The 10165-nt window shown below is 45.7% G+C and overlaps 1 protein-coding gene across 2 annotated transcripts in view; it reads right to left on the reverse strand.

Moving 5' to 3' along the window:
* mppe1 (metallophosphoesterase 1) overlaps positions 1–7137 on the reverse strand; it is a 69711-nt gene extending 62574 nt beyond the window's left edge. The window contains exons 1-2 of one of the 2 annotated variants that reach the window (XM_048595903.1): positions 6575–7137; positions 2584–2692 (exon numbers count right to left, since the gene is read on the reverse strand). In XM_048595903.1, the coding sequence (XP_048451860.1) occupies positions 2584–2692; positions 6575–6867 (402 nt within the window). In that variant the 5' untranslated portion in view covers positions 6868–7137. The remainder of the gene's footprint in view (positions 1–2583; positions 2693–6574) is intronic. The other variant, XM_020509709.2, reaches the window with a different exon arrangement.
* Between the last annotated feature and the right edge of the window lie 3028 nt (positions 7138–10165).

Consider the following 10165-nt stretch of genomic DNA (forward strand, 5'->3'; position numbering starts at 1 on the left):
GGAGGGGAGTGTGGAGCGGACAAGGGAGTCACGGAGAGAGTGGTCCCTCCGGAAAGCAGATAAGGGTGGGGAGGGAAAGATGTCTTTGGTGGTGGGGTCGGATTGCAGATGGCGGAAGTGTCGGAGGATGATGCGTTGGATCCGGAGGTTGGTGGGGTGGTACATGAGGACGAGGGGGATTCTTTTTTGGTTCTTATTGCGTGGACGGGGTGTGAGGGATGAGGTGCGGGAGATGTGGGAGACACGGTTGAGGGTGTTCTCGACCACTGAGGGGGGGAAGTTACGGTCCTTGAAAAACGAGGACAACTGAGATGTATGGGAGTGGAATGCCTCATCCTGGGAGCAGATGCGGCGGAGGCGAAGGAATTGGGAATAGGGGATAGCATTTTTGCAGGAAGGTGGGTGGGAGGAGGAGTATTCTCGGCAGCTGTGGGAGTCAGTGGGCTTGAAATGAATATCGGTTTCTAGGTGGTTGCCCGATATGGAGATCGAGAGGTCCAGGAAGGGGAGAGAGGTGTTAGAGATGGTCCAGGTAAACTTAAGGTTGGGGTGGAAGGTGTTAGTGAAGTGGATGAACTGTTCGAGCTCCTCGTGGGAGCACGAGGCGGCGCCGATACAGTCATCAATGTAACGGAGGAAGAGGTGGGGTTTAGGGCCAGTGTAGGTACGGAAGAGGGATTGTTCCACGTAACCTACAAAGAGGCAGGCGTAGCTTGGGCCCATGCGGGTACCCATGGCCACCCCCTTTGTCTGTAGGAAGTGGGAGGAATTGAAAGAGAAGTTGTTGAGGGTGAGGACGAGTTCTGCTAAGCGGATGAGGGTGTCAGTGGAGGGGGACTGGTCGGGCCTGCGGGACAGGAAGAAGCGGAGGGCCTTAAGGCCATCTGCATGGGGAATGCAGGTGTAGAGGGACTGGACGTCCATGGTAAAGATGAGGTGTTGGGAACAGCAACTCATATTCCGCTTGGGAACCCTGCAGCCCAATGGTATCAATGTGGATTTCACAAGTTTCAAAATCTCCCCTCCCCCTACCGCATCCCAAAACCAGTCCAGCTCGTCCCTGCCTCCCTAACCTGTTCTTCCTCCCACCTATCCCCTCCTCCCACCTCAAGCCGCACCTCCATCTCCTACCGACTAACCTCATCCCGCCCCCTTGACCTGTCTGTCCTCCCTGGACTGACCTATCCCCTCCCTAACTCCCCACCTACACTCACCTTTACTGGCTCTATCCCCGCCTCTTCGAACTGTTTGTTTCCTCTCCACCTATCCTCTCCTCTATCCATCTTCTATCCGCCTCCCACTCTCTCCCTATTTATTTCAGAACCCCCTTCCCCTCCCCCTTTTCTGATGAAGGGTCTAGGCCCGAAACGTCAGCCTCTCTGCTCCTATGATGCTGCTTGGCCTGCTGTGTTCATCCAGCCCTGTACCTTACCTGGAGCCTGTTCCTGCTAATCCTCTCTTAACCTGCTTAATAACATCGATATAAACCAAGATAAGGTCTAGTCTCTCAGGGAAGATAAGATTGTTGACTTGAATGACAGAAGACACTGAAGAAGTGTGTAAAGAATGTGATAAAGCATTACAGTGAATTAAAATACTTGGGTCACACCATAGCTAAGAGTACCAAATTTTTAACACAACTGTATGCAACGGAGGGCATGTGTCAGATACCAGGTACCTCCCTCTGAGGAGAGGGGCATGGATAGGCTGAATGGCCAAGGTCTTTTCCCCGGGGTAGGGGAATCCAAAACTAGAGTGCATAGGTTTAAGGTTGAGAGGGGAAAGATATAAAAGGGACATCAGGGGCAACCTTTTCACACAGGCGGTGATGCATGTATGGAATGAGCTGCCTGAGGAAGTGGTGGAGGCTGGTACAATTACAACATTTAAAAGGCATCTGGATGGGTACATGAATAGGTTTGGAGGGAAATGGGCCAAATGCTGGCAAATGGGACTAGATTAATTTAGGATGTCTGGTTGGCATGGACAAGTTGGACTGAAGGTCATACAATGTATGACCTAACACTCTAAAAGAGATGATACAATGATTTGTTACAAAAACAGACATTGCTGGAAAAGCTCAGCAGGTCTGGCAGTATCTGAGGAGAGAAAGCAGAGTTAACCTTTCGGGTCCAGTGACCCTTCCTCAGAACTCAAACTTAGTTCTGAGGAAGGGTCACACGGCTGGAAACATTAACTCTGATTTCTCTCCACAGATACTGCCAGATGTGCTGAGCTTTTCCAGCCATCTCTGATTTTGTTTCAGATTTACAGCATTCGCAGGTCTTTTGGTTTTTATTTAATGATTTGTTAACAGGGTATTCACGCCGTTTTACTAAACAGAGTATCAGCATGGGGCCAACGTTTCTCTCAAGCCACAAAAGGTACACGCCCTGCTGACAGCACCAGTAAGGAGGGGGGCACGCTGTAAACAGGTTGTTATTCTCAGCATAACATTCCACAGAAGCATATACTGACTTGTATTGCTTTCAGTGCACCATGGTTTGATAAAAACATTTCTTTTTGTGCATATCTCAGGCATTTAATGAAAAGTAAATGCCGGTATGACCCAGAACACAGTACCTCTGGTGAGCTCCATTTCCCCTCGTCGAACAGGTCACCAAGAACGAACACAACATCTGGTTCAAAAAACCACGAGGCAGTCTGAAAAGCACGCTCCATTTGCCATTCCCTGGAGATGAACAGCACAAGTTTCCAGCATTATTGCTTGCAGCATCGTGCAAGAAATGTTACAAAGTTGTAACTTCTCTTCACATCCCTACATAACAGCAGCCACTGAACCTTAAAGTAGGTCAAGCTCTTTAAGTGCTCTGCGATGTGCAGAATAGGGGATGTTAATTGGGACTGATGAATTGAAGGAAAACTTAGAGCCTATTGCCACTCCAGAACCTCTCAGAAATTCAACTCTACCAGCAAGGAATTCAACTTAATTCTCTCCTGAGTACAATATTTAAATAGGATTAATCTTGAGATTACCACTGCTATTAAAAGGCAAGGGTAATTACTGAATTTCCTTTTTGCATGATACCAATTTTATTTAGTCTTTTTATATATTTCACAAATGACTGATCTTTAGGCTGCAGATTCACTTCGAGTTTTGACCATGTGATTTCAACAGTTGCTTTGATGTTTTGTAGCAGTTTTAGTGTTGAGTCAAAATTGCTTAACTTGCATGACTGGATGTGAACAGAAAAACCAACTGTGAATTTACAGGAAATTCTGAGGAGAAGGTTTACACGAAAATATTAGTCTTACTTTTGATTTTCCAAATGCTGGTATGTTTGCTGTTTGCATTTCATCACCTCCTGCATTTTTGTGTTGGACAACATTTGTTTAATTTTCCACCTGGCATGATTACATTGTGATCAGAACTCATATTGACAATTTGCTGCAATGCTAAGAGCACACTAGTAAATGTTCATTGAATAGATAGAACCCCAACAATGTGGAAGCAGGCCATTCAGCCCATCGAGTCCACCCTGGCCCTCTGAAGAACATCCCACCCAAACTTACACTTCTACCTTATCACTGTAACCCTGAGTTTCCATGGCTAATCTACCTAACCTGTACATCCCTGAACACTATGGGCAATTTAGCATGGCCAATCTACCTGATGTCCATATTTTTGGACTGTGGGAGGAAATCCACGCAGACACGGGAGAATGTGCAAACTCCACACTGACAGTCACCTGAGGGTGGAGTTGAACCCAGGTCACTGGCGTGGTGAGGCTGCTGTAAATTTTGTTCTTGATCATGACATAACTATTACAGTTTTGAAATCAGGATATGCTACATTGTAGGATTTTTTTTTAAATGCTGCCTGTTTATTTCTTAAAGGTACAGGGAGAGGCTGAATAGGCTGGGGCTGTTTTCCCTGGAGTGTTGGAGGCTGAGGGGGTCCCTTATACAAGTTTATAATATCATGAGGGACATGGATAGGGTAAATAGTCAAGGTCTTTCCCCCAGGGTAGCGGAGTCCAAAACTGGATGCATAGGTTTAAGGTGAGAGGGGAAAGACTTAAAAGGGACCCAAGGGGAAACTTCTTCACACAGAGGGTGGTGCATGTATGGAATGAACTGCAAAGGGAAGTGATGGAGGCCGGTACAATGACAATTTAAAAGGCAGCTGGATGGGTATACAAATAGAAAGGGTTTAGAAGGATATGGGCCAAATGCTGGCAAATGGGATGAGATTAATTTGGGATATCTCGTTGGCATGGACGAGTTGGACTGAAGGGTCTGTTTCCATGCTGTACATCTCTATGACACTATGTAAAAATGAGGGGCCCTCGTGTGGCTCAGTGGTAGTGACCCAACCCTCTGCCAAGAGGCCCCGGTTCAAGTCCCACCTGCTCCAGTGGTGTATAACACCAACTCTGGACAGGTTGATTAGAAAAATAGGTTAATAAAAAAGGTAAACAATTGACTGCATACCAGCAAAAAAAAATGGAGAGTTAGCAGGCTCGAAACAGCTGAGGTCAAAGGTCTCATGTTGTAGGTGTCTGAAAGGGTTAATACTGAGGACTGTTTTTAGTAACACCCACTATGGTGATGTTGTATGGACCTGTCAGAAGCATAGTTCAGGATCTCACATGGGTGAGATCTCGTGAAGTCTCTGGTACAATGTCTAACGTTGTCTGTAACTAGCGGTTAACATGCAATAAGTCTTGTTAACTACAGGAGATTTGGGAGATACTTCTTTCTTTAAAAGTGGTTTACTGCAGTACACTGGACCAAGCAGGCCCCATAGTTTGCTATATTTAAACAGGATGGTGGTAGTAACTTTCCTCACAAGCAGCCGCTCCAACAGTATAGCACGCTGGCATGCCCTAAGACAGTGGGAAACACAAGTTGGCCTGATAGATTCTGTGTGCAGGATCATGTTAAATGTTCAAAAATTCACACCCCTCACCATAACACTCTCCAGTGCAGTACTGAGGGATGCATCACCGACCCCTTCCTGCTCTCTTGGCTGTATGTAAAAAATCCCATGGTGGTGTTTTGCAGAACAGCAGGGGTGTCCCAGCCAATATTTATCCCTCAATCAACATCACTACAAAAAACAGATAATCTGGTCATTATCAGTTACGACAGCTACTGCACTTCAGAAGTAATTAATCAGCTGTACAGTGCTTGTGCCCTGAGGTTGTGAAAGGCACATTATAAATGCAAGGCTTTCCATCTGAAATAACTGGCAGAGTGCAGGCATTTCTTATTATGTAAGTTGCTTTTCAAAGTACAACACCAGGAGCACTGGAAGTAGGTCTTTGCCTGCAAGTACTATTAACTGGGTTTCAAATCTTATCCAGTACCTGGTCAAAATATGTTAGCTTTCCTCTAGGATACAGGGTGCTTCTGATATAAGTTACCCCCATACATCTCCTGCAAGCTATTTATAGTGATAGGATAGTCACGAAATATCAGTAATGCATTTAAATGACTGATCTGTGCGGAGATCCACACTGTGTGAGCTGTGAAGGCATCACTGTGGAGGAGCATCAGGTGCCTACAGCACTCAGTGTTGTTGCCAGCTCATTACACGAACGATCTTTTAGCAGTGCCCTCTGGGGTGGTGCCAACATCAAAGCTGCTAAACCCTGAACTGATGAATGTGAAATGCAATGCCTTGTCCACGCCCAACAATCACATTAGTGATGCAAGGTATGACTTTTTTCCCCAATTAACCTTGATTGAGGGTGGGGTGTTTGGTGGAACTGTTAACATAGATTAATAAAACAAGATGAGATTTTTCAAAATCAAACAGTTGTTGATCAGGAGCCAGTGTAGGTCAGCATTTAAATTAGCGTGAATGGCAAGGGAATGGAGCTTGCTGGGAGTTAGGACATTGGCAGAGTTTTGATTGACCTCAAGTTTATGCAGCATCGATTAAGGAACCAACCAACCAGTTGGCACTGTCGAGTCTAAAGGCAGTTTCTGAACCAGATGTGATGAGACAGATGCAAAGTTGAGCAATGTTATAGAGGTGCTCCTTTATGGTCAGTTTCTGAATAAACCAAATACTTTTTTGAAATGAAATGAATTCCAAAATGTGCCGACTACTTCCTGTGTATCTCTCAAAATGGGCGCAATGCAAACACTTTTCTGAACCAGGGTAAACCCACAAGGTGAGCCCAAGGATATGGCCAGCTCTACCAGATGGTAGGAATCAGGCTGCAAGTAGTCTTGGGTGTAAGTAACTTGCAAATAAGGTCTCCTAATCTTGCACTGGTTAAGAAGACTCTGACCAGGATGCATTAATGTTACTAGTGAAAACCTATCCCCTACGTGCTGTGAGGGAATACAGTGTGACCAATAATCAATGTGTTTATACAACAAAACCAGAATTTGTTGGAAAAGCTCACCAGGTCTGGCTTTTTCTGTTTTTGGTCTACAGCTTGTTCATGAGGATTCAAGCCACATATATTTCTGGCCATTGGAATGCTCAACTTCAGCAAAGGGCATTCAAAAGCCACGGTCTGAACTTTTGTTCCTCCCTGGCCAGCTTTTGATATTTGGCACGTTTGATTTCAATCTGCGTGTGTGTGTGCCTTACCTTCTCAGTTTGTCGAGCCAGTGTCCTCTCAGAGCTCCCAGGAGATGTGTATCAGCCAGGAACAAAGCCTTCAGCACTGGTTCGGAGGATCCTTGCGGTTCTGCTTGTGCTTTAAGGGGAGGCCAGTCACATCTGAAGATCACCGCATAGTAAATGCCCAGCTCACAGAACAACGCCACTACAGTCCCCAGAGCCAGCAGCTTGAGGAATAGCCAGAGCAGCATCTCCTGGTGAAGCCACCTCCTGATCAATGTCCGAGTCCATACGGGATGGATACACAGCCCGAACATCATTCCGTGACCAACTCCACTCTAACAGAACACACACAAGGCCGTCGCCGGCACCACTCTGTTACTGCCCTCCTCCTCCCCACCCCCTCTATCTCTCTCTGCCCCAGACACGATCTAATTAAAAACCTCGCGCTTCGAATTCATCACACGGATTACAGCAAAATAAAGCAATCCGTTGCAAGGGGATAAGAATCAAAGCAGCAACTTTGCTAAAATGCAAAGCAAAACGAAATGAATTAAAGAGATCTGGAGTGATCCGTACACATTGGGTTTACAAAACGGAAGAAACCACAATACATTCCAAGAGGTTCGCGTCGTTAAAAATCGCAATCACAAACGGTTTTTTTTAAGGCATCTCCTTTCATTCATTTGACGTTTAGGAATTGACTGACAGAACAACGAAATTGCATTCCTCTATGTTTCGTTTATTTGTCTAAGTGCAAGAGCTCTAGTCTGAAAATTGATCTGCACACGTTTTCAGACGAAGGACTAACCGTTCTCACCCCCCACCCCCGTCCCCACGTGTACTCCAATCCGGGCAGACTGTTCACCGCTCTATTACTGTTACTTCACGCCCACCTCCCCCTTACTGCAGCCTTCAGTGAGAGATCAGCTCACCCGACCGGAATGAGAAAGGGCGATTGTGAATGAAGGAGATGGAGCTGTAGGGCAGGGAAGAGGTCACCCAGTCCACAGTCTATACCGGGGCTTTTAGAACTGCAGCGCACTGGGAGGGAAGAGGCCATGATGCAGGAGGAAGGACTGTGAGGAAGCCTTCAAGGAACTACTTCCAAAGGGAATGAGAGCAAATTGCAGGGACAGGTCGTTTCCAGGGTCTGGTGCCAAGGACCTGTCAACAATAACGCAACAAGTTTCAATGAGCTGATGCAGGTGGTCAAGATCAGGGAGCTATCTTTAAATGATCCCTCCTACCTCCAACGCCCTCAACCTCCACTGCTTGATGAATAACATCCCCAGCGCTCATCCATCAGCTGCCATACCTACCAATGCCAGTCTCACGCCCACCACCTCCACAATCCTCCAATGATACATCCAGAGCAGATACATGATTCAAGCAGAACAAATCCGCTGCCAGTGCAGACATAAAGTGATCTCTTTCTGTGCTACAAACGTTCAGTGGTTCTCTGTCTTGCTGAACAAAGTGCCATGAAACAAAGAAATGCAGCAGAAACAGCAGGGAATATGTAAACCTACAACCGCTGAGCCCTGACAGAGAGATGGTACTCCATGTTATGCCTTCAGCAGTAACAGAATCCATTGTTTCCAGCATCACCTGGAGTATTTTAGATGACAGTATACAACTTCTCAACTCCCATTTCATCCTGCTCTCTGGAAATCTGCAGATGGTATGACCTTTTGTTTTCCAACTCATCTGCTTCTCTCACACCAGCCTTTCCCTTCTGATAGCCAAGAACAGCCACCTGCTCAGCCATGGACAGCGCATGACTTTACCTGGCACACTCAGCTACCAGCTCAGATACTGGTGTCACATAAATTGTAAAGGGTTGCATAGGGTCACTATTGACATGTGGTAAAGAAACTGGGTATGATTAGGCAGCAGTCAGGCCAGGAGGAAAGCAGAGTATATCTGCCAATTCACCAGAGGGCAAGGTCAGAGACCAGCTTTACTGAAGGGTGCTCATATTTTGTTCGAGGAGCCTACAGGAGAAATTTGATGAGCATGAATGCTGAATGCATTGGCATTGCTGCCAGATAGTGCTATCATTGTTCAATCATAATGGTACAGTGGTACATCTGTACCTCTGTGCTAGAATCTCTGGGTTCAAGATCTTCAGGACTTGAGGGACTTCACTTGCTTCCATTACATTCCTTTTTCTTCAACCAAGGTGTCCCTTTCACTGAGACTAACAGTGGTCATGACTGTTCCATTTCCTGCACTTCCACTCTCAACACTTCCCCTCCCACGCAGATCTATGATAGGGCTCCCTTTGTCTTCACCTCCTAGTCCACCAGCCTCCATGTTCAGTGGATTGTTTTCTTGCAAACACATCTTCACAATTCCTGCTCTTAAAGCATTCTGAAGAGAATGTTCCCCTACAACTCTCTGGTCCACTTCCCAATCATGCCAACAGCCTTTCCAGGCAGGTGCAGGTAAAACAGCTGCCCTTTTACCTTCTCCCTCTGGGGCCCGAAATATTCCATTTGGATGAAACAGCAAGCTATTTGTACTTCTTTCAGCCACATTATTTAGTATTGCAGTCTCCTTGACAAGACAGACACCAAACACAGATGGTTTATGAAACATCTTTGTTCAGTCTGCAAGCATAACCCAACTTGCCAGCTGTTACAAAAGCACCGGGAAAATTGTTCAGAAATCGTGTGTGTCATTTCTGTATTTTTATTAACTTGAGAACTTTAACTCTGCAATATCTGGGATTTGAGTTAATATTATTCAGACCTATCACTGTGCTAGCTGAAGAAGGTTAACAACTACACCTCTGTAAGTGATTCCCACAGTACAATACTTACTGTTTATAAAACAGATTTATTTATCCCTCATGGACTGCGTATTTGCAAATTGCCCATTTATTTTCTAAAAAGCAATTAAAATACTTGTTGTACTTGAGCAGAACCATGATCTCCTAGCATCTCCTCACACCACTATTACAGTACCACAAGTTCTGACTCAACATGAGCTGTTCTATAGAAATACTAGAGTATAAAAGAAGTGGTACAGCTAGTGCAGATGGTCTATCACCATTCACTTGCTATCACATTTTTGGCAAAAGAACATTTATATGCAAGTCCCTGTGCCCCATTTTCACCTGATTGGTGCATGTGCAATTTGAATCAATCGATGAAGAATTCAGCAAGCTGGCAGCATCTTTATCAGAATGGAATCTATGATCCCAGTGGAAAAAAGAGACACCATTATCCACCTGCACATTACAAACAGTTGCACAGTCAATTGACAGGAGCTGGAGATACATGGGCCCAGGTTTTTCAATGGCTATATAGTCATTTCTGTAGCACAGATGGCATTTGTGCTGTGGGACAGTGCAGGACACCCAGTCATAGCAAACATTGAAGGAAATGCCCAGGAAAGAGCCTCCAAATTACCCCACACACACACACGCAACTAAACCACCCGCAGCCACTTATACAGTTCCCGTCTCTCCACAACACCTTGGAACAACCAACCATCTCTCCTTTCTCCAGGCCTTGACATCTTCACCTGCCCTGAGGCCCAATATCCTTCCTCCCTCCACCCATCTACCCCAGGTCTTGAAGACATAGCCTCCCATGTTGCCAGAACCCC

Source organism: Rhincodon typus, chromosome 4, assembly GCF_021869965.1.
Source record: "Rhincodon typus isolate 14 chromosome 4, sRhiTyp1.1, whole genome shotgun sequence".
Lineage (NCBI taxonomy): Eukaryota > Metazoa > Chordata > Chondrichthyes > Orectolobiformes > Rhincodontidae > Rhincodon > Rhincodon typus.